At 40.8% G+C, this 25,571-nt stretch overlaps 1 protein-coding gene across 1 annotated transcript in view; it reads left to right on the top strand.

Annotated features, from left to right (window-relative positions):
* The window catches only part of DYNC1I1 (dynein cytoplasmic 1 intermediate chain 1), a 344,009-nt gene that overhangs the window by 210,812 nt on the left and 107,626 nt on the right, over positions 1–25,571 (top strand). The window contains exons 7-9 of the mRNA XM_068549982.1: positions 1,432–1,594; positions 3,593–3,692; positions 11,553–11,678. Coding sequence (XP_068406083.1) covers positions 1,432–1,594; positions 3,593–3,692; positions 11,553–11,678 — 389 coding nt within the window. The remainder of the gene's footprint in view (positions 1–1,431; positions 1,595–3,592; positions 3,693–11,552; positions 11,679–25,571) is intronic.

The raw sequence follows: 25,571 nt of genomic DNA, 5'->3' as shown, positions 1-25,571 counted from the left end.
TAATCTTCTGCTGTAGTGGATGAATCATGTTTTTCCATTTCTCAAGGTGTGAATCAACTACGTCATAATCATTCTAATTTCTTGTACAAATACAGACCCTGGAGTCTTTCCAGACCCCCCTGCCTTTCAGTCTGGGGCAGGGGAGGGGAGGCCAGAAGGGGGGAGACATTATGAACATTAAAAGCTTGAGATCTACTTCCATGGCTCTGCAGGAGGGCTTCTTGACAGTTCAGATTTCTCAGGACAGTGGCTTCAAGATACCATTAATCAAATCAAATAACACTTCCATAAAACATTATGCTATAGGTGGCTGTACCTAAATGAGTCCTCTGACCACGTGGCCAGGTAGAAATTGGTCCTGGTTATGAGGATGGTTGTGGAAGTGTTTGGGAAATCCTGTGGGTGAGTCATTCCACCAGGGACCCCTATGGTTTTAATGCACTGCCCTCCTCTTGTAGCTTAAACTCCAGGAGCTTCTGGTCCTACTGGAAGAGTAATTGATCAAACATTTATTGAAGTCTCTCTGCAGAAAAGTTGAACTGGGGTTCCTGAAGAACCACAAAGGTTCAGCTGACAGTTTCTGCCCTTAGGGATTTCTCATTCTGGGGGAGTTCCTAATCCTTCCTCTATAGTTTTATGTAAACCCTGCTACTGAAGGAACAGTTTATATAACCTAATCGTGACTCTGAGGTGAGCTGACTTTCAGACACTATGACATATTGCTAGTTATTTAATCTCTCTTTGCCTTATTTTGTATCTTCAAATTTAGTCTTATAAGATTAATCATGCTGGAAAAGTAAGGCATAATAACAATTATGAGGTGTCTTATAGCATTTATTTGTTCCATGTGTTTGTTTAAAAGCAGAAGATATCTTGGGTAAAGGTGGGTTTGGAAGGACACGTTTCAGTTTTTGAGGAGAATCTATATAACGATCAATCAGCCTTATCAAGTAACTATCTAAAATAAAATGAATTTATCAGTAGAAAGAGGAAAGGTGCTATCTGGATCATATTATAGATAGTTCTTAATTATTTAGTATGTGCAGCTTTACAATCTAATATACATGGTTTTATAGATTTCTCTATTATGTACTATTTGAGCTGTTTTTCAAGTTCAGTTCTAAAGAAAATAACGTTCAGAACTCATTGTTGAAACACACCAATCATTTTCATTTGTAATATTTTTCAACTCTTCAAAATAGTAATTAGTCCAGACATGAAATCTCTTTGTAAAATTGTCAGTGAAGACATCTGCAAAAACCTTTGGTGTGACTTTAAGAGTAATTTAGAATTAATATTAACAGTGGTTTATTTCACTGTGTCTTATCACTCTTTCGATAAGCAATGTCTTTCAAGAGTTGGATTCCTCTTGAAATGTTTTAATTATCCGTTTTTATTTTTCTTTTCCAACAATCTCTTTTACATAAATAGCTCCTCCAAGGGAGCTGACAGAGGAAGAAAAACAGCAGATCCTTCACTCAGAGGAATTTCTCATCTTTTTTGATCGGACAATACGGGTAATTGAAAGAGCGCTGGCAGAAGACTCCGATATCTTCTTTGACTATAGTGGTCGAGAGTTAGAGGAAAAAGATGGGTTAGTTTCTTGTGTGCATTTAAAAAAATACTGTGATAAGTTATCTGTTGATTCTAAATTCACTTATGTTTTGAGTAGGCAAGTTCCAAGCCTAACAAATCAGAGGAGTATGAAATTCCAGAGCTGATCTTGCTGAACAGCTTTGACTAAGGGCTTTGGTTATGACTTCTGGCTTAGAGTTTCCTTGTAATTATCATGTGCTTCCATGAAATGCTTTTGAACTTGATATCTGGGGAACAGTCCAGGTGATAGAGACTGGCAGAGTCATGTACATTGTCCTCTGAGAAAACATAAGCAGCAAAAGGAGATTTGTGTTATATCCAGTAGATCTATTTTTGATGTCTAAGCAAACAGGAAGCCGAAGAAAATAAACATGAGATATGGGAGACCTTAACTGATGTGGGAGACAGCAAACAGAGACTGGGAACTCTTTCCTCTTTTGATGCCATAAGATGATGTGTATATGCCTTTTAGGAAATACAAGTGCCATTTACTTTTAACTAACCATTAGAAGTAAATGGCCCCAAATGACTTTCCCTGTGACTGCAGCATATGTATTATATTCGGCAGGGGCTGTCAGCCATCTTCATGTGGATAATTGGAGGCACTTTATGAGCTTTGTGAGAGATATAGCTGGTTTTTAGCCACCAATTTCTTTTGGCCAAGAACAATATGAAAAGATGAGATTACCTGCCTTTTTCATTAGACCTGGCATTGTACTACTTCTAAAATTCAAATACATTGTCAAAGGCCAACCTATCATCATTGAAGATGCTCAAGGCAATGTAACAGTGGCTCTGAAAACAGTTTCAAAAGGGAGTTCTAAAAATGTTCTAAACAGTTGACAGCGTCGTTAGACTACATCAAAGAGAATAATATTTTGAATATATGTGTTATATTTGTTTTCTTTTAAAAAGCCATTACTCTATGGCTCAGTTAGTTTTCTGAGTCCTCTTTCCCTCTGGGTGCCTGGCACAGTGTTACACTGGGTTCCTGGCAGATATTTGGGTGCATGTACCTCTTGCCTGTGTTTGCAATGGTGGAGCTGAGGAAAGGTTAGCAGGGGGAAAAAAAAGTCATAATAAGTCAGCTGCTTGGAGCCCAAATACCTAATCTGAGGTCAAGTCACCCAGTCTGAACAAGAACTATATAGGACAAGTGATACAGGGTGCAAGGCAATGGAATGAAGCAAATGAACAGAAAAAAAAGGTGAGTGTGGAAGAATTCCTGAACTGAAGCCCAAGGAGTATAGGCAGCTTTTTATGCAGATCCCATAGCTGCTGACACAGAACAAGTATGACTCAATTTAAACACTCAGTCTTGTGGAGCAAATGCTTGACCAGTGCAGAGTTCTTGAGAGGAGGTTTTGCAGCCAGTTGAATATCAGCCAAGTAAACACTAGCTAAAGTGTAATCCTCCTCCACCCAGATGCTATTTTGGTCTATGTTAGGTATCTAAGGTGTTTGGTGAATCCCTCACTCCCCAGCAGGCCTGTCTCACGGTGGAACTTTTCACTTGCTATTGAGCAAGGAGGCAACTGCCACCTTCAATCAGAAATTACAGGTAAAGAGAAACATGCATATCATTTCTGATCTAAGGCCAGATAAGGTGTTATTGATACCAAAGAATCTCCAAATGTGCTGTGTTTCCTTGAGAGCTGGGAAATCTCTTGTAAACTCTGATTCAAGGCAGAGCTTATTAGGGGGAGGAGAATGCTTTAGAACTGCTCAAGATAGGAAGCTGAAACAAATTTGACATTTCACACCAGGCTTGGAACAACATGTGGAAACCTTTTCTGGGCCAGGTTAGAGAGAGCTTTGCAGAAAGGAGACCACCTTTAGTTCATTTATGATCAGAGTTTGCTGTCTAAATTGATGCTTTGGCTTTAGAGAGTATTGTGTGCCATGCTCTTGCCATTTCATTCTTTCAGTATGAGCACTAGAGATAAAGCCCCATTTTGAAGCATCATATTTGTCTTTGATGTTTAAACCCTCCTAGGGATGTCCAGGCTGGAGCCAACCTTTCTTTCAATCGTCAGTTCTATGATGAGCATTGGTCCAAGCACCGAGTAGTCACTTGTATGGACTGGTCTCTCCAGGTAAGAATTGTTGCTGGGATGGGACAAACTGGACTTGTGTTCTCATGGCATTCGTATTTAAAAAATAATAAGAGAGAATTGCTTCACAATTTTGGATGTGTTCACTAACCTGCAATTTTTTTTCTGTGCCTATTGGTTTTCTTTCTCATTTTACTGAAGTTTCAGTTTAAAATTTGCACTCTATTATTCATACACACTGAGTACTTAACTAGGTACCAGACAAGGAGGCAGGCCATTCTGTCCATGAAACTGCTCTCACTAAGGTCACCAATGATTTCCTACTTGTCAAATCCTGTGGATATTTTTAAGCCTTAATCTGCCCTGACCTCTCTTTGTCATCCAGCTTTGTTGACTTCCCCATACTTCTAAAAATATTATCCTTCCACTGAGTTCCACAACTCGACTCTCTTTCAGTTCTCGAACTCCTCCAAGACTTCTTTTTCCTCTCCTACCCTTGTGGTCCTCGTGGTCATGCCCTCAACCTTTACTCTTCTCAACATGCTCTCTGTGGGAGATCTCTTCCACTGCTATGGATCCAACCATCACGTGGGCAGCCTTTTTCTATCCCCCGCCCAATCTCCCTCCTGAATTCCACTTTACGCACCAGACAGATCCATTCAGGTGTCCCATAGAATCTCAAACTAATCACTAACTCATTATTTCCACACATCTGAAATCCTTTTTTGCCTCCTCTATTCTATGTTAAAGCCATCACAATATACCCAAAGACCTAAAGCAAAACTTTCATCATTAACATTAGAAACTTTCTCTCCCTTATCTCCCAGACCCAGTCTGTCACCAAGACTGTCCGTTTCGCCACTCATATATTCATCATCTTACACCTGTAGTATTGCTAACCTTATGTTCTTTCTACATCCAAACTTGTCCACCTATAGTTTTCCCTCTAGACATCTAGCCAAATAATCTTTCTAAAAATGCAAATCTGATCACTTCACTCCCTGGATTAAAACTCCCTATTGCCTGCAAGAAAAAAAAAAAAAAATCTAAACTCCCTAATGTAGCGTTCATAGTGAAAGCAGGCAGATTTACCAAAAGCCAATTTAATGGCCAACTCAATTAGTGTATAATTTACCCAGCACTGAGTAGTCAAATAATGCACTTAAAGGCACACAGCCTAATTGTGGTGAGGTCAGAATATGAACTCAGGTGGTCTGACTCCTGAGCTCACATTCTTGATGACCACGCTCCGTCCCCTCCTGTAATGACAATGACATAATAGCAATGAGGGAAATAGGAATGATAAGTACTGGGCATTTATACACAGCGCAGTTTCTGTTTTCTTATAGTCTATGCTTTTATTGGGAATAATTATCATGGCTAGCTTTTAATTTGTGTTTCTTACATGCTAAGCACTGTGCCAGCTGCTCTGGAGGCATTGTCTTATTTCACCCTCATAACATCAAGTGAGGCAGCCACTGTTTCTATTTTAATTTTATAGCTGAAGAAATGGAGGCTCAGAGCAACTAAGTATCTTACTAACAGTCACTCAGCTAGGATGTGGTACATCAGGGCTTTGAACTCAAGTCTTTCAGCACTTCCAAGCGTATGCCCTTTACCAGTGCCTCCCACAAAGGGCTTATGAATCTGGAACCAAAAGAGGTTCTAAGTGCTGGGTGACGTAGGGCCGAGAGCAAGTGCTTTCAGGATTCAGTGGAGGTTGCAGTCTGTCTCTGGTTGGACAGGGCATCTTAGAAGACTGGGATTAGACAAAGGGAGGGGAGAAGAGTGAGTTCTAGGCAGAGCAGTGAAGCAGATGATGTGAAGAGCCCCATTTAGTCGTGCTGGGAACAGGAACACTGAAGAGGAATGTAATCCCCTGCAACCAGACTGTCAACAGCCACAAAGTGGGCAAGTGTTCTGTCCCCTTGAATCTCATTTTACGTCCAAACGAGAGAGCACGCAGGGCATGGTGGTGCAGAGGCTGATACAGGCAGGGTGTGCCCAGCCACTTCCCTCCAGCGCGTGGGTGGTCTGTGAGCATGCTCGGGTGTGCGTGCAGAAAGCAGATCCAAGGCTGAGGGAGCGCTTAGCTCGGCTTGTTCACTTGTTCACAGTCTGGAAATCACACAGGAACCTTATCTGACACATTCCTCAAAGGCAGCTCTCACTGATAACTCTCCCTGAGGAGGCAGCGGGGAGGTCACCAGTGGGGCTGGTCCCTGCCTGGCCTCAGCGTGTGCTGGGCCCTATTGCCCGTGGATAGGTTTGTTTCCACACAGGATCTTTCTTGTGTGTCATTTTTGTTGCAGGAAGTGAAACTGGAAAAGGCAGAAACTCCACCGTAGAGAGACTGCATCTGTTTTTCCCCATTTTTGTGTAACCTGCCATCTACACTGTGGGGAAGGGGTTTGCATTTCTGAAAACTGTATTTTCTTTGGAGCATAAGAAACAGGAATTAGAACCCTTAGTTCCTACACCATAACAATTTTGGGGTTCAGAGGACCAGGTTTACATACGTATGGAATGAAGAGACTTTCTGAGTGAATCTACATGCAATCCAATGATATTAAGAAAGAAGAAAAGGGGGCTTCCCTGGTGGCGCAGTGGTTGAGAATCTGCCTGCTAATGCAGAGGACACGGGTTCGAGCCCTGGTCTGGGAGGATCCCACGTGCCGCGGAGCAACTGGGCCCGTGGGCCACAACTGCTGAGCCTGCGCGTCTGGAGCCTGTGCTCCGCAACAAGAGAGGCCACAATGGCGAGAGGTCCGCGCACCGCGATGAGGAGTGGCCCCCACTTGCCGCAACTGCAGAAAGCCCTAGCACAGAAACGAAGACCCAACATAGCAATCAATCAGTCAATCAATAAAGATATCTTTAAAAAAAAAAAAAAAAGAAAGAAGAAAAGGATAGAGGCATAGTCTTAGCGTCTAGTAGAGGCATGTATGCTTAGGATGATTATGAGTGGAACAGAATGGAACAGAGGGGAAAAAAGGAAGAAACTGTAAGATTCCTGCATAGCTTTGCTGTGACCTCTTGTACTTCTTAAACAAGAACACCTTAACTTTGCGATATTTGCAAAATATCCACCAAACATTATTCCCTGGAAGACATTTGGGCGCTTGGGGAATTATGTCAACTTTGCTATTCATTGAATATTGTTTAGCACAGGGGGTCAATAATACTATCCACATATCATATGACAGATTTGGCAGACATATACAAAACCAGACATATGATCTCACTCCCACCATGTATATTCCTCTCATATGTAAGTTGCATCCTCTAACCTTGGAGTCATCCAAGATACAAACCCAAGTAATTTTTTTTTTTTATTGAAGTAAAGTTGATTTACAGTGTTGTGTTAATTTCTGCTGTACAGCAAAGTGATTCAATTATACATATATATACATTCTTTTTATATTCTTTTTCATTATAGTTTATCATAGGATATCGAATATAGTTTCCTGTGCTATACAGTAGAACCTTGGTGTTTATCCATTCTCTATATAATAGCTTACATCTGCTAACCCCAACTTCCTACTCCATTCCTCCCCCACCCTTCTTCAAGTAATTTTTGGTAGCTCATTTAATTGCAAAACCCAATCAAATTTACAGTAGCAAAAAGACCCCCACTGTGACCAATTCAAATCCACTTACATGTGGAGTTGATACCTACTTTATGTCATGCCCTCCACTTTTTGCTTATTATTAGGAAATAGCTTCCTAACTGGTCTCCCTGCCTCAATTCTCTACACTGTTGAGTCATTGTAAGTACTTTTCCAGTTTACTATTTGTAAAGATTACTTATTTGCTCTCGGTGTCACCTTGAGCAAATTACCTGACTTTTCTTGGCTTAAATTTCCTCACTCATAAAGTGATAATCATACCTAGCTCACACGCTTATTGTATTAAATGAGTAAATGTATTTAAAACACTTAGAGTTTTAAAACTGTCTAGTATATAAAAAATACTCAATAAATGTCAAAGTAGTAGTAGAATTAGTAGTATTAGTAGTTGCGGTGTATGACTCCCAGAGTGAAGTCTAAAATCATTAGCCTGTACTCAGTGACTTCCGTGAGGATGCCCTGAGGCATCTGCAGCCCTTTTATCTTTTTCATCTCTTCGCATAACCTGCCTCCCAGCCAGGTGCTATAACCTACTGTCTCCTGAATATGTTTTCCACTTCATTAGTCAAGAAAACTTTACCGCTGGCTACCTTAAGCAAAAAGGGAAATTTATTCGAGAGCTACGAGGGTACTCAGGGAATCCGTGGAAGAGATGAAGAACGGGGACTCAGGAGTATAAATCTGGGCAGCTTGAGAGGCTTCACCAATAAGATGCTGTCATAAGCTGACTCATTTGCCAGCCCATGGTTTCTGTGTCTCAGCCCAAAAGTTACAGTAGCCAAGTTAGAGAATGTGATTGCCCCAGCTGGGTCAGGTAGGAACCCTGCAGTGAATTAATTGTCCCTGGGAAGTTAGACACCTGTGTATTGAGGTAATCTCCAAAGATTGGGAGAATCACTGTGAACCAGGGAGACACCCAAGAGAGATTTCCTGCATCAATATTTGTACCCTCGTCTATACTCTCCTCTCACTTCTCTCCTAATCACCTAGCCATTTAACAGGGCCCAATCAAGTCTCATTTCCTCTCAGAAGTCCTTTCCAGTATCTCTCCCTACCATACCCCATTCCAACTAAAGTAGTTATTTTCTCCTGTGTGCTTTGATAGAACTCCTTTTGTATCTCCATCTTAGCATGTTCTGCTTTTATATTTGTGTTGTAGTTATTCATACATGTGTCTCACCTCCCTCTGCTAAGTGATGAGCTCCTATAAAGCAAAGCATGTTACTGTTGAAATACGTGTGCCACATTTTACCTGGCACCAGTGCCTCTCATATGCATGGCGGGGGGCATGACGCATGCCACAGTGGGCTGGAAGGGACATGGTCTTTGAAACCAAATAGACTTCAAGCAGGGTCTCACTTTATCATTTATTAGCAACTTAACTTGGAACAAGTTCCTTACCCAGGGACCCTTGGCTTCTTTGTAGAAATGGGAAAACCATTGCTTACTTTAGAGAATTGTAAGGATCAAATGAGTGAACATGTTTCCCAGCCCAGTGTCTGGCACATAATGGCACTTAAAACATGTTGGTTCCTTCCTCGCCAATAAATGTCAGATTTTATTTCTTTATAAGAAAAAGCAGCTTGAGAGCAGATCTGGTAATTTCCGGGTAAAATTCTCCTAGGTTAAATATTAGATAATTCAGCCCCGTGAGTAATCACAAACTTCCTAGCAGTTAATATTCCCTTTAAGATCATAATTTTAACCTTTAAAGTTTAAATAATCGTGCAGAGATTTACTACTTTTTATTGGAAAATAAGAAAATATGATTAGTCATGTTCAAACAAACATACTAGAGGAGACTTTGAAATCACAAACACTTTCAAGAGATAAGAGTTAATCAGTATCTTTAGGCCTTTTGATCCTAGTTATAGATATTTCACCAAAAACATTTCACTGGTATTTTACAAAAATTCTCCCTGTTTTCTAAAGGAGTTTTAAACCCAATAATGTAAAATATTTTTTTAATGAAAAAAGAAGAACTGCAAGTGGGAGCCAGCGATGAGACCCAGATGTGAAGCTGTGGGATATTATTCCAGACACATCTGGCTGTCCATTGGCCACTGTGGTAGTGGTGTTGATGTTTATAGAGTTGCCTTTTCACATGTGACATAGTTAAACTTCAGATGGACAGTCTGGAGACTTCTGTGTTTATCTGGATGTTAGTTTCTTTGAATGGGCTTCGAATCAAAGGCCTTTTTCTTAACAGGCCTTTGATTCATCCGCTAAGGAGTGTTTTCTTATAAAGAATGATTACTTTCCCCTGGTGGCCACATACGTGTGTGTTGTTGTAGGCTTATACTTTCTCTGTACCAACTGGCAAGTTGTAACTCTCTGCAGCTTTCTTAAGTTGAGGGAGCTCAAAGAATGAATACAATCACATAGAAGACTTAGGTTTAATTATTTTTGATAGAAAAAAAGTTGATGTTCAAATTTATACAGGCAATCTTATGTTAAATATATGCAGTGTAGTGAAAAAGAAGGAAAAAATTACTTGTGAGCAAAGACTGATACGACCTGCTATAATCCTGATGCTATTTTTAACGGAGCTGCCTTATGGGAATCCCAGGTAAGAATGACATTTTCATGAAATGTACTCTAACTCATAAATACCTGCCATGAGATTCAGCCTCAGTTTATTTATAACACTCAGCATAGAGTTCATGTATGGTGAGTAGGTATTTCTACTCATTGTAGAGTCCTCTTTGTTATTTTACTGCTTGTGTTTCTTTTACTTGAGCTTTTAATTGTTGGTGTTATTTAACAACAAGATTAAAGATAAGGTCTTGCCACTGAGCACAGGGTTACTGACATTAAGAAAGAGCATTTGTAATTCAACAGATTTTGGCACAAGTTTATTGTGCTAGGACTTACTATACTCTGGATTCAGAGGTCAATAAAAACAAGTCCCTATACTCAAAGAGCTTACAATCTAGTAATAGACATAGACCAGGACACACACATAGGGGGACACACATAATGCTAAGGGAGCTGATGAGAGGCAAGGAGGGGTGGTGGATAGTTAGATAGGATTGTCTGGAGGACTTGATGCCTGCATCGAGTCTTAACGAATAAGTTAATGATGTAACCAACACAGAAGAGGCATTCCAATGAGAGTGAGTATCAGACTCATGGTACAGAGGCTGTACCTGTGAACCTCAGAACTAGCCCAATGAGGCTGGGTCATAGGGTGGGGTTGGGAGGAGGGAGGGAAGGTTGTAGGAGATTAAGCAGAGAAAGTAGAAAATAACAGATCATGAAGGATCCTATATGACCTGGATTTTATCTTGAAAGTAATGATGAGCCGTTAAAGTATTTTAAGCAGAGGAGTGACTTAGCCAAATGTATGTTTTGTAAAATCATATTGACAAAGGATGAAGAGTGGAGTAGGTGAGGGTAGAGCATGGCAAGCCTGGAAGCAGGAAGCCATTTAAAAAACTGTTGTCTTCATCCAGACAAGAAATTCATTTAGGAGTCCTCTGATCTTAAGGATAGAAAGAAAACATGCATTTGAATGGTATTGAGGAAGTAGTGAAACACAGTATATGAAGATGAGAAAGAGGGAGGAGTAAAAATGAACGTGGAGTGTCAGGCCTGGACAGCTAGCTAATGTCAGTGCAAAGCACTAAAGGGATGAATGTTGGAAGAGGGAATGTTGAAAGAGCAGTAGGTTTTTGTAGAAGGCAACAAGCTCGCTTTCCTATGCATTGCATCTGACGTGTCTATGGACAGCCTTGAGAAATCCCCAGTAGCTGTAAAATCTGCACCTCAGAGAGAAATCAAGCCTAGAGATAAAGATTTGAACATTGTCAATATATTAATGCTCATTAAAGCTATTGATGAGTTCACCCAGGGACAGTGTGTCGAGAGAGACAAAGAAGGGCAGAAAACAGCCCCCCTTGGAATATAGGTAATAGAAGAAACCGTAGGGACTGAAAAGAATGGTTTGGAAGAAGATCAGGAGAGAAAGATGTCATGGAAGCCAACATAGGAGAAAGGAGGGAGTAGCCCAAATGTCATATAACCCAGAGAGATCCAGCAGTGCATGCAGTTTAGTAGTCACTGGTGACCATGGCAGCGCACGTGGAACGTTTGTTGGGAGTAGAAACCAGATTGCAGTGGGTTGAGACGTGAAGTTGGTATTAAGTATGCCACAACTTACAAAGAAAGTGCCATTTAAAGTATGTAATAGAGCATGTGTCTGTTGGAATAAGAATGTTTTCCTTGTGTTGTCATCTTGGCATAAGCCATCCTTGTGACCTCTTCCATCCAGTACCCCGAGCTGATGGTCGCTTCCTACAACAACAACGAAGATGCTCCCCATGAACCAGATGGAGTGGCCTTGGTTTGGAACATGAAGTTTAAGAAAACCACACCAGAATACGTCTTCCACTGTCAGGTAAGAGTCAGCAGTGTAAAAAAAACTTAACATCTCCTACTAGACCAAATATAGTTCATGCTGCCTCGCATCTATTTTATGTGGAGAAGAAGAACTGAGTTTAAAAATGGAATTGTTGACAATTTTGGAAAATTCCCCCACAGTAACCTAATGTCTGGGGAAAGTGGCAACCCTCTCCAAACAGTTCGGAAGCCTGGTTGGGGACTGTGTGTCATTTTCTTTCCATTTAAAACAGCCCCCATGAGGATGAGTTTATAGAGACCTCGCACTTAGGAAGAAATCTGGGTGTACCACTTCCTCTGCTTAGCAGGAACATATGCTTGCCCACCCTTGTGGACACCCTCAGAGCAGTACCATTTCAAGTTCCCTCCTCTCTCTGAAATGCAGTTCAATGGGATTTCGCCGATTTTAAGTTGACGGGTGCCATCTTGCTTTACAGGTAATAATACTTTTGTAGCCAGTTTAGGGTAAGGTTTATCACTATCTTTCTTGACTTGTTGAGAAATATAGATACTGTTTCCAGTTTGCAACTAGTCTGGGATATTTTACTGCTTGTATCTGCTGACACATTGGTCTTCTCTTCCATTCAACACAATACAGGCTGAAATTATGTCACAGTTGCACACACTCGGCTTTGCCCTGTTGCCATGACTCTGCTGAAATAATAGGCCTTGGTAGTGGCCAGTACACCAACCCCTTTATTAATGCCCCTCTCCTGTGATTACGCACAGGAAAATGCAAACGAACAGTTTAGCTCAAAGTTTCAATTCCTCGAATATTACGATTCAGAGGTACTGAGTGGCAGATTACTCTGAAAACAAATACATTAGTTGAAGAAGGTGGGTAAACCTGTTGATATTTGGAAGCTTAGTGCCATTTTATATCTAAGAGCTGAGTATCTTTTTGAACTAAAATATGTTTAGACTTTAGAACATTATCAGATATAATTTGGGGAACAAGAGCTGCTGGAGTAGAAGTCCCAGCTTCAACCTGATTGAGTAACCTCTAACTCTTACCATGTTTTTCTAATTTGCTATCTTAAAAACAAGAAGTCCTGGTCTGCATAGTAAATAACCTTTATTTTTTGAACCTTTGAAATAAGAACAGTTTTTTCTTTCTTTTTTTTTTTTTAGATTATCAAATTTGTCAGTCTGATACGCTCTTTCTGTAAACATAGAAGCACAAAATCCTAATTTTATTCAGTTTAAAGAGTTTTGCTGAATTACCAAGAAAATACTAAAAGGATTATGGGATAAGCAGAAGCACATTTTTTGAAAAACAGTGCCATTTAAGCTATTTTGATATTGTATGAAGCATATATTGAATTTTTTTAAATTTAAGAAGTGACACTATATTGTTTTGGTCGAAGTACTTAATGTTTATCCTAATTTAAATATTTTATTATATTAACTGTCGAAAGGTAGCCTGTGGTAATAACAATTTGATAGTGTGCTTAATATTCACAACATTGTACAGTAACAGGTCAGTAGGAACTAATAATGCTGAGTGAAGAGGCAAATTGCAGAAGTCTTTGGAATTAACTGGAATTTTCAAGTTATGTTTTATCACTCAGTGGTTAATACCAGTATTGACTGAAAGGAGCATTCTTTCTTTCACCTCCTGGTACCTTTGGGATCATTTACTAAAAGCTTCACCAAAAGGCATTTAACCTTATTTTTAGTTGCCCCCTTAAATGCTCCAATATATGTGTTTTAGAAGATATACCCTTGATTTTTTTTTTTTTTTTAAGTCAGAAGTACTCTGACTATCCTACCAAAAGATGCTGACTAAACTCTCTCTGTATTCCCCAGATTCCTACTATTATCTTCACTTCATCTGGTGACCAGAAGCAGCTGGGGGTTCTAAACTCTACTAGCATTCTTACTGAGAAAGGGGAAAATTTTAATACTTTTAAACTTTGGGGTTAAGTGACATGTGCAAAAGAACAGTCTAGTGATTTAAATGTTAATCACATCTAAATACCTTCACACCAACATTTAGACTTGTATTTGACCAAAAAACTAGGTACTATAGCCTAGCCAAGTTGACACATAAAATTAACCATCATACCTGGATTTCACCTGAGAGCAATCCAGGAAACTAATACCTTTCACAACTCCTAAAGTCCTACTGATTTCAGATCACTTTGGGCTAATAAGCAAATATACCTAGAGTGATCAACTTTGAAATTATTAGACCTTGAGTGGGAGCTTTCCTAAGAGGTGAGAAAAAAACAATAATTTGAGGACATGGGGAATGTCTCTGTGACATTGATCTCTGAAAATAAAAAAGATATTAACATGTTTTAAGAATCTACATTCATCGTGGTAAGCTCCCATTACTCCCCAGATGAGAAACTGTGGCTCAGAGAGGCCATGAACCCAGGCAGGTGCCTGTAAATGGCAAAGCCAGGATTGAAGTCAGCTCATATTTACTCTGAAGCCTGTGTATTGCCTCCTGCTGCACTAGTCAGGAATTCAGCCAGTTAACACCACGCAGGTATGTGGCATGGGGGTCTGGGAAGAAGTGAATAGGGAGAAAAATGGAACAGAGATGTGTTTTCCATCTTACTTGATCATTGCAATCACCTGGGTGACTTTAAGACCTACTACTGATGCCTGCGTTTCATCCAGAGATTCTGATTTAATTAGTCTGGGCCACAGTCTGGTCATTTTTAAAAGCTCCCAAGTGAGTTGAAGATGCAGCAATAGTTGAAAACCACTGGAATGTAGAGGAGAGATGAAGAAAGGTGATAGATAGAGATGAAGATAGGTGATGAAACTATTTGGCTTCTTTATTTGGAAGTATGCCCATCATTCCTTTTTCCCCTTTGGCCCAAACTAGAGTGGCGTTTTTTGCCTTTGTTACTCTGATGCCCTCCCACCTGACCCTATTTGAGAAATTTCCTACCAACTCCCTGCCCCTTCCCACTTCACCTCACCTGGAGGAGGTGGAGACCTCCATGCCCCACCCCTCCTCCCACACACACGTATTTTCTTGAGCTCACTTATTGGTGGGATCTGCTTCTGTGGTGGTCAGAAGATCCGGAGTTGTTTTTCCAGGAGTGGACTCAAGACCATATTGAACACGACACAACGTGCATTGGACAGTGCCATTTCTTTTGGGATAATGACACACCTTGCTGTAGTTGATCTCCGTGAAGTTCGGATCACTGCCAGGTAAACATCAGTGGCTGCCAAAAGAAAACAAAAGTGCCGTGATAGTGAGTATGACTGAGCTGTTGGGAGACCAAAGCAGGGGTAACTTAGGCAGCCAGGGAAGGTGTAGGTGACTTAGTGGATGGAGGTGAGGTGGAGGGAAAAAGTAGTAAGGGCAGTTTGGTTACCATGCACTAACCATGGTAGTGCAGGGGGGAATTTGGAGAGCCCACAGAATTAAAATACACATGAGAAAAACCAAAACCGCCGCTCACTGACCTATCACTTTTCTTCTTATATCCTTTCTGTTCATTGGTAAAGCTTATTTACTACATTTGGTCCTTTCCAGACATTATCTCACTGAAATTGGGTAGAATGAATGTGCTTCCACATTCTCCTATGATGTTCCAATAATTTCAAAATTAGTTTGCTTAGTAAGAAAGAGGACTGGGGCTGAGGAGGAGCTACGGGTGCCTTATGATGATTGTACTTTTATCATTTTGGAATAATCACGTTAGCTAGCCATTTCTTGCTGACCTCTTGATTCTTCATATTTTCGCAAGTGTATAGTTGCAAACAAATCCTGTGGCTCAGAAAAGCATCGTTTCAGGCACTAGAAAACAAATGCACAAGACGCAGATATCAGTTCCGTGTTCCTTTGCAAAGACTGACAGGCTTTTAGCCTAATGGTAAAAAGATTGCAGGAGGAAGGCTCCTTTCTCTCTACTGAGAATAGCAAGGCCAAGTACCTTCCTCTTTCGTGGGCAGTTTTCTGTCTTTACTAAACTGAATGTTTAGTGTGGGCTCTGGTCCTGCATTTTCTATTTTCATTTCAATGAGAGCCATCCGTACTTGGACGACATCGGCAACTCTGCATAGAAATCAGCCACTCAGCCCCACCGCACCATCTGGCAGCGCTCCTGCTGTCTTCTGTAGTGGCTTCCACACACTGTCATTAGATTATGTGTCTGACCACCCTGCATTGCTTACCCTGGTGTGGTCTTTCTCTTTTAAATGCAATGAATAGAATCAGAAATATATATCTTAGAATTATCTGCATTGAGGTAAGTGGAAAAGCTATATTTAGAGGCTTGGCTTGGTCAGAGGTTTTTATTTTTACTTTTATTTTTTTTCCTGATTTGGTTTCTTTGTTCTTGGCATTCTCTTTTTGAGGATTATCTGACAATGACCTGAAACTGACACAGACCTGAAGCTCTCCTGATTTCAGGGGAAAGCAGAATGTGAAGTGGGGTTAATACCAACTAACCTCATTTGTGCCAGTGTTTAAAATCCTCAGCTGACTTTTCCCCCCCATGTGTGGCTGCGCTTCTCATTAAGATTCTATAGAGGTTACAGGTGAGACTGAAGCTACAGCTGTAGCCGTCCAGTGCTCGGTTTTGTGTGAGGTTCCTGCTGACCTCGTCATCCCCACCCTCGCTGTGAGGAGTGATGGGAACACAGGAGAGAATGTGGGCTGCTGCGAGGGGAGTGGACAGAAAGGCAGGACTGGCACCTCTGTTCCTAGCTGACCACACTGCTGAGTGACCCTGGGACAGTTGTTGAGGCATTGTTGTCATGGAGAGAAGACTTCCCCTGGTCTCTAGTGGAACTGTGAGGTTTATTGCAATAAACTTGATTTCTTCTCCCATCAATTTTTGTTCCTCCCCTGGCTCAGACTGTGGGCTGTAATCTAAATGAACAAAACAGCTATGGACACAAAGATATAAATTAAATGAATTTTCCAAGGTATATTATGACCAGAGAAGTGTTTAGAATTTGACTTGAGGATTCTTTTTTAATGAAAGGACAGGTAACTTCCTTATGGCCTGACTGACTTTGTTTTTTTTTTTTTTTTTAAAGTCATTTTCTAAGCTTTTCTCTTCAATGTGGCAAGGAGTGGTTACTCAGTAGAGGTCAGAAAAGAGAAGGGATGAATGAATGGAAAGTTCTTTGACAACTAGGGTTATGTATTCAATATGAGTTCCTGGGATGACAAAGTGAGGGAACAGAATAGGTGCTTAGTAACTGGAGAACAAACTCCACAGGCAAGGACGTGCGCAGTAATGTTAGGACCCAGTTTTCAAAGGCAATGCTGGGTGGACTGCAGGATGGAGAAACCCAAAAGAGGAAACCTCACTGTTGTATAGATTGTGATACACATTTCAAAGTACACAATTATGGATAATTAAGGAATACATGCAACATAAATGTAGAATTAAACTCTTACATAAAAGATGCAGATTATATGGATCAGACAAGAACAGCAGCACAGCAGGGCTATTTTGTGTCTTTAGGAAAAAAGAAAAGGGAGTTTACACGTACATGCTGAAATGAAATGCAGACACTCAGAAACACTTTTTTTTATGCCGATTTGAGTATGACTGGTCCGACGAGCGAGGCTTGAGCTAGACACTGATTCTTATTAAACCAAACAGCAGGAACTTCTTTTTCTGCTTTGGCCCAGGAAGCTGGAAGCAGAGAAACTGCCTTGCCAGCTCTCATTCTTTACCTGCCTGCTTTCTAGAATCTTCTCCAAAAATTAAGAAGAAGCAAAACTGATCATTGGGATACATCTAGGGAGATTAGAGTTAGCAGCAGGATTATAGCCAAGAGATTGTATCAGAGACGAGTCCTCATCTGGAAATAGCAGTGAGGGAGCTGTGTACTTGACACGTGACCAAGTGAGCTGTTAGATGCAGGGGATGCCATGAAGAGTCCACCTTTGAACACATTGTTTTTAAATTCAAGCTGAAGTTTAACATTATTACAAAGCTACCTAAGACTTAAGAGCGTTTGGTCTGCCCCATTAATGTGCAAAGAAGTTGGAGGCACAGAACCCAACACTGAAGATTTTATTCAGTTCCCTAAATGCCCTTCCCTCCTCTTGCCGTGCCCTGTGCTGAAACGGTCTGAACTGGGCTTTCTGTGGTTGTGCTTCATCAAGGAATTGCCCAGTAATTATTGGTGCTGTGCATTGAGCTCCAGACAACAGCAGGAGCGAGGTTTCCGGCCTGTCACTCCCCTTGTCCTCACCACCCTGCTACCTGGCCATTCACTGAGGTCACAAGAGCTTGGTCTAAGGGAAATGGGTGTTTTCAGGGGTCTGGGTTGAATACCAATGGGGTTCTCCTTACCTCTTAGGAGGATTATTGTGAGGATAAAAGAGATAATATAGGTGTATTAGTCTGCTCAGGCTGCCATAACAGAATATCATAGACTGGGTGGCCTAAACAACAGAATATAATTTTCTCACAGTTCTGGAGCTGGTAAGTTCAAGATCAAGGTGCCAGCCATTTTGGTTTCTGGTAAGGACTCTCTCCCTGGCTTACAGACTACTGCCTTTTAGGTATGTCCTCACATGAAGACAGAGAGTGAGCTCTTCTGATGTCTTAATACCATCACAGGGGCTTCACCCTCATGACCTCCTCTAAACCTAATTACCTCCCAAAGGCCCCATCTCCAAATACCATCACATTGGGGGTTGGGGAACATAATTCCGTGCGTAGCAATAGGTGAACATACTTTGAAAAGATAAAAGTATTCTCTTTACATTTGGTTGTTTCCCTAGTACTGCGTTTTAGTCCATCCCATGGAAGGAAGCTTAAACTTTGGTATTCTTATTTTCCTTGCTTGAGTATTTTGCAAAGAAATTTCACCTAACTTAGATTCATTCATTCAACAGACATTTATGGGGTATACCCACTATGGCCAGGTCTTCACAGCAACAGTAAGCTAGAGCTGAGAAGAGGCTGTCCCCTCTCCACAAGAACTCTTCAGTTTGCCCCCATCCCTGCCATGCCCTAGTTGCCATCACCTGGCCAGCTCCTCTCTCATTGGTTAGATCCCTATGTGTGCTTTTTAATACGTAAATGACAAGTGAAGAGGAAACCTGAGGCAATTCCAAAGTTCTATCTTCCCAATCAAACTTTTGTTTCATAACTAAATGATGATGAGATATTTACTGAGTCCTAGGAGGCAGTTAAGCACACAGTGGATAAGAGTGGGCTAGAGGGCCATACAGCCTGGGATTGTAATTTGGGTCCCACCACTTAGAAGCTGTGTAACTTTGGGCAAGTCATACACGAGTGTCAAATAAATGAATACGTATAAAGCATTCGGTGTCAGGCACAGAGTAAGTAACCAGTAATTGTCAGCTACGGTTATCTACTATGCAGACTGTAATTCAAAATATGGAACAATCTGTATGGCATTGTCCAGGCAGCATGGATTAGGGCCCCCTTTGTGTCAGGCATCCCATCTTTAGTGGCTGAATGGGGGAGGTCATGACCGAAGGGTGCAGGAGGGAGGGTGCAGGGTGACCAACAGCCAAGGAGCACTGGGAGGATATGTGGAAAAGCATTTTTCTAACAAGTACAAAATAATCTCAATAGTTTGATAACTGGTACTGTTGTATTGGTACACATGGCTGAAGTAGTATCCTTGCTTTTCTGCTTCCACCGTGTACTGGGTACAGATGCGTTTGCTTCCGTGGCTTAATTACTTACACTGATTGATTGCCTCAGGCACAGGCTTCATAACGGAACCCACTGGTCTCTAACATAGCTCATATGGCTGCACTGAATTCTGTATAGACTCGCTGGCCATTTGCCACGCTGGACTCACTCTGTAGACCCTGAAGCAAGAGTCAGGAAGATGGGGCTGACCAATGTTCTACTTTCAGCTAAGACTAGATTAGCATCTCTGTTAAGAGCTAATCTCTCCTAAAGACTTGGATCCGGGCCCCCCAGGTGGGGCTTCCATCTTCCATCCTCTGAAATCTCAGATTGTGCTTTTCCTTTATCCTACAACATTTTAGGCAGAAGCAGGTTTAAATTATACCAGGTGGTCTAAAAGGAAAGAGAAGTCTCAGAAAGGCAGCCCTGTCCCTCAGAGGTGTGGGTGTGGAGGATCCCATTCCAGGAAAGGAAACAGAAGCCAGGAGTGGACTGTCGTGGTACCCCAGATCATGTTAGCATCTGCCAGGAGTGTTCTAGGATGCGACCACCTCTGAGTGAGTGTCTGTGCATTGCTTTGGCGTCTTTACCTTCTAGGCACAGACTCACTCTGGACTTCAGGCCATCTATTTCTAAAGAATAGACATTTTTCCCCTTTATAAACTTGACCAAAACCTTCTACTTTGTGTCTGTGTCTAATTTATTTCAGACAGTGGCTCAGCAAAAAAGCTGATCTTTCCATTCTTTAACTTTTGAAATTATTTGAAAGCATTATTATCAAAGAGAATTTGTGGAAGGAGAATCATCATCCTTACTTCCGGGGAAAGGTTTTTTAACCTTTGTTGTGACAAGTGGTCCACCCTTTGCTTTTAGCATGCTTACATCTGATTTATAATTTTTTTTTTAAAATAAATTTATTTATTTTGCCTGCATTGGGTCTTCGTTGCTGCGTGCGGGCTTTCTCTAGTTGCAGCGAGCGGGGGCTACTCTTTATTGCGGTGAGTGGGCTTCTCATTGCGGTGGCTTCTCTTGCCGTGGAGCACGGGCTCTAGGCACACAGGCTTCAGTAATTGTGGCACATGAGCTCAGTAGTTGTGGCTCGCAGGCTCTAGAGCGCAGGCTCAGTAGTTGTGGCACATGGGCTTAGTTGCTCCGCGGCATGTGGGATCTTCCCGGACCAGGGCTCGAACCCGTGTCCCCTGCATTGGCAGGCGGATTGTTAACCACTGCACCACCAGGGAAGTCCCTGATTTATAATTTTTAAATGATATGTTCATTAGTAGCCAAAGAATTAAACAAGATGTTGCTTTTCTTAGGCGAAAGATTTAGCTTAGTCAGTTTTTAATTGTAATCTTCTCGTAAATGCATTGAGTTTGTTACATGCTACAAATCATTGTTGCCATAATCATTTTATATTTATACTTTTTGTAGTTGCTGTTCTCTAAAGTTGATAAGTTTTCTCCTTTTGACTTGTTTTAAAAAGTATTTCCAGCATCTATGTACAATAAGGTGTGTTCTTTGCTTCTTGATAACGTTGTCTAGCATTATGTTGAATAGTTGAAGTTAAATTTATTCCTTATACAACAAAAACCTTTATTTCTTTAAAATAAGTTTGTTTTAAATTTGGTCTTCTGAAAAGAGAAAGGGACAAGAGCAAAAAGTGTCTAAACGCACACACCCAAGACTCTAAAATCCTAGTCAAAAGCTATATTTTATAAAAGAGAATTATAGTAATGTTGATGGTTTGCCAAAACCTCAAGCAGTGACAAAATCCACAGAGTGTCCTGGAAGGGATGCCTTTGCAAAACCATGCCTCTCCAGATGGTTTGGATTAGAGATGTTTAAAAACACATGGCAGCATTAGTTTGGTTTAGAATTCATAGTTAATTCAGTAGATAAAATAATGCAAATTTGAAACCCTAGCCTGTGTATCAGAAAAATCATCAAATCTTATGATTGCTCTTAGGGGAGGTTGGTATGTGATGTGTTGATTTTTTAAATGATCTAATTGAAATAATAAAATTAAGAAGGAGTAAAAAAGATTGAAAATACGAGAGTCTAAGTAAAAACTTTTCTACTCTGCAGAATATTTATTCCTTTAAGCTGTCATATCCAATCAATTTGTATGGGATTCGACAGCCAATTGTCATTTCCTGAGATAAACTATGTAAAGAGGTTGTGTTACAGAGGCAGCATGAAAAAAAAAAAAAAATGGAAAAAATAATTCCAGAGCATGATGCAGAGAAAGACCAAAATGTCCTTAGAGTCCACAAAGTGTGGCCAGGATCCCCTCACCTTGCTAAGAATAACAGATAAGCAGCTTATGCAGAGGTTTTCCCTTGGGCTTACTCAGCTTTTCCTCCTGCACGTACTATTTCTAAAGGAAAGTACTCTTGGTCTACATTTTAGTAAAGTATTTTGCTGTGTATGTGGTTTTTAATCTTGGTAAGGGCTCTGTGTGAACAGTGATGTCGCACACTGTGTTCTCTGGCATGAGATGTGTAACAGTTACCCCAGGGCCCCCAAAGGCTCCATCACTAAAAGCCCGGCTCCTACTGTCCCCTTCCTTATGTCTAAAATCAGAAGTATCCCACCCTCTGATCCCACAGCTGGGCAGCCGGCAAACAACTTCTGGAAAAGAACTTCTGGGTGGGAACAAAATTCATTTAATGATGTCTGTTAGCATGTGTGCTACCTGCAGCACAAATAAAAGCATTCAGCTGTGTTAAAATTGGCACTAGAAGAATGTTCATCCAAGAGCCTTTCAGAAAATATAGGATGAAGATTCTACGAAAATAGAGCCAGAAGTTTTCAAACAACAATGGATGGGCTTCTAAGGGCTTGCCCTTAAAGGGGGCACAGTATTTCATTCCCCCAGAAAGGAACACATTTTGGCATTTTCTAGGTATAAAAACTAGAATTGTGGCTTTTAATGTCTGGGAAGAGCTCCACAATCAAAGCAAATGTGCTCCTTTAGCCGCAAAGTACACACACACACACACACACACACACACACACACACACACACACACACACACACACACTACACACACATACAAAGAAAAATGTCGGGGAGAGTGGGCAGGTCCTGTGAACAGAATCTGTGTGGGCTCATGGAGATTTTCACAATTAATTTAACTTTGTTTTAGCAACAGAGACATTGTATTAGCCAATCTTAACTACTGATCCAGAGTTCTGCATCCATACTCACTTAATATTTGGAACCAGAGATTGTATTTTTGTTTCATCTTCTAATAGTTTTTTAAATAGCTGGGGTTTGCCTTTCCATTTCAGTCCAGTTACCATTATAAGATAGGCTAACCGTGTTCTGCTGTATTGGGTGGGGAGGAGATTGGTTTTTGTTTTTCATTTTGTTTTTTGGGTGTTTGTTTCTCACATGAGTTAATAATTTTGTCCATGAGACCTATCAGTATGTAGAATTGTAGAATCTCAGGGTTTGGAGATACCTTCATGGTTTTCTGGACCAGCCACCTATTCATGCCTGAATTCTCTTGAATGATTCCTTCTTCCCCTGCCAAGTCATCATCTTGCCTTGCTTGAACATGGCTCATGCTCCTGACCCAGGGCAGACCACCCCATCCCTGGCCAGTGCTGCAGTTTCCCAGTGAGCTTGCGGCAGAATGACGTTCCTCCCTAAAGGACTGCTCATCACAGACAGGCAAAATCACCTTGGAATGTCAAGGGGAGCAAGTCCGGGAGCAGGGCAGCAGGCTTTGGGTTGCTTTGGGAGTGGAAAAGCACTGAAATATAATACTGCCTGTCCTCCCCCCCGCCCCAACCTTCCTCATGTGTCTCTCCATCTTTGTCCTCACCTGCTTCCTTTCACATCATGTCATCAAAGGCATTGACAACATGTGTCAATCTTATTGCCATTAAAATTCTTGAAAAGACTTCCCTTTGGAGGAAGGTGCTTAGGAAAAGCTCTGCCTGCTCCCCACCAACCTGGTTGTACCTGTGCTCTACCTCCTTCCACCTCCCCCACCTGCCAGGCCACACTTCTGATCATGCCCTATACCTGTTTCATGGCACTTTCTTTAATATGGTCGAATTGTGAGGACTTGCTAAATTTCAGAACTGGATTTCACCTGATTTTCCCCTTTAAATAGTGAAAGCTGCTGCGACAGGCTTAACGCAAACCTCCTGCCTTCAGAACATTACAATATGTTCTCCCCTTTGTAAGAGGGACATTTGAGCCAAGTTCTATAAAACATCGCCAATTCAGACAACTTGGAGAAAGGAGGCCAGTTCTTAAATCAGATATGGTTTGCTAGAGGAGACCTGGATAACTAAATGAATTTTTGAAAAGTCAATAATCATACCCTTCAAACTATCCTTTGTACAAATAGTAATTTTCATATATATTAGGTCCTCTGATATGATATCTGCTGATTTGGGGCATTGTTACTCTTGGTGTTAATATATTTTCATTTCTGTATGTAATAACCTGAACTAGTAAACAAACATTGGGGGCCTGATTGCTTTAATGAACCGTTTAAAAGGTTTTGTTGTTTGTATATGATGGTTTGTAATGGACATATATAAAATGCTTGAGGGACTTAGAAACTGTTTATTACCCCACACTATTCATTTCAGTAGCAAGTAGTATTTTTCATAGACAGTATAAAGGGAAACCAGTTAGCGTCTGTTATCCTGTAATAATTTCACAGCTAGTTAGGTAGTTCTTGTGTTCTAGAAACAATGTCTTCTCAGACCCATATTATTTCAAAACCCTTATGGATATGTTGTCCATATCATGGAAACTTATCCTTAGAGACCCAAGACTGTTGAATCTTGCCTATCAGTGGAATGAATTCAACCCATAAGTATCTTACATTGCTGCTCTCAACTTCAAAACTCCTCTATAGCAAGGAAGGATATAAATGAGCAAGTAAATCGTATATTGCTATTCTACATAGTTCCCACTGAAAACCTTTAATGAGTATAGGTGTGGCTGGTTGATATCAATAATGTTTGGGAGCATAATTCTGAGAAAGCAGAGAGCTGCGAAATATGGTACATTGGGGAGAATGAAAGTGCAGAAATAGGGCAAGTCTTTTTGTTTTTACCTGCAGAATACAATTTGCCACACCCCTCGGTTGATGGCAGGTCAGCCCAAAGAAAAGCACTCTAAGCGTCTGTACAGCATATTTTTTTAAAAGACCAGTGGATTTTTGCTGCCTAGTTCACATGCATCAAGGTAAGAAAGGTGATCCCTTGGAAAACAGGCAATCTCAGTTAAAACAAAGTTTGGTATAAATGCTAAGACCTATATTAGAATTTTTTCTGTCCAAAGCCTGATTACTTGGAGCCTGAATTCTATTCTCTCTCTCTCTGGCAGTGAGCCTGAGGGGCCATAATCCATTTCACTAGTTCAGCTGGTTCAGTTACCACCTGTGTTCCAACAGTGAAGTCAGACTGAGAGGAGAGGCAGCTCGCTGGGCTGCTCAGATCCATATCCACTCAAGCCGCTCTATTTATTATTCCACTAGGGAATGCTCTGCCCTTGAAGGCTGATCCGATGAGGGTGGGATCGCAGGCAGCAGGTATGCCATGAACAACAAACCCATATTTTTAACATATGTTTAATTTGAGTAACTCTCCTCCTTTAAAATACCTCTTGATTTTAAATCCACATCCTGATTTGCCCACTCTTGTTACCATTTTCTGCTGCCTGTTCTGAATTAATCCTTTGAGGTGGTCATTCCCCGGAAAGAAAAAAGGAAAATGAGAACAGAGATGCAAAGTTGGGAATGTGAATGAAAGAGAATGGCAGAGGGAAGGGGATCATTAAGTAGAGTCTGTTTTCATGAGCTAGGTTTTCTTTGAGCTGTGGAAGACAGGAGAGGTAGAGGAAGAAGAGAAATACAAGGAAAAGGCACTCAAAAGGTTATCCGTTAATATCCCTACTGAAGAATGGAAATCATTTTTTGCAATAGAGCTCAATTTACAAAGATTATTTTCATTCTCCGTCGTACTTCATCTCAAAGAATTGATATAATCTAAAAAGTGGTTAAAATTATTAAAATAGTTTCCATAGCAGAAAATTAAATGATTTTACTAACTGTCAAAGTCAGTGTTTAAACTGAGATAATTTGAATTATATTTTATATAGTGATCATGTCACTGGGATGTCTAAACATTCTTTGTAAAAGTAATAATCCCTGATTCTGATTTTTCATCAACAGAAAACTGACTAAAGGTTAGAAATATTAGCCACCAACTGCTGTTATTTGTAAAACCTGCAGAGAAGGCTGCTTTTC

This window comes from Eschrichtius robustus, chromosome 8 (assembly GCF_028021215.1).
Source record: "Eschrichtius robustus isolate mEscRob2 chromosome 8, mEscRob2.pri, whole genome shotgun sequence".
Taxonomy (NCBI): domain Eukaryota; kingdom Metazoa; phylum Chordata; class Mammalia; order Artiodactyla; family Eschrichtiidae; genus Eschrichtius; species Eschrichtius robustus.
The sequence above is the reverse complement of the archived record's forward strand: the minus strand, read 5'-3'. Positions and strand labels throughout refer to the sequence as shown.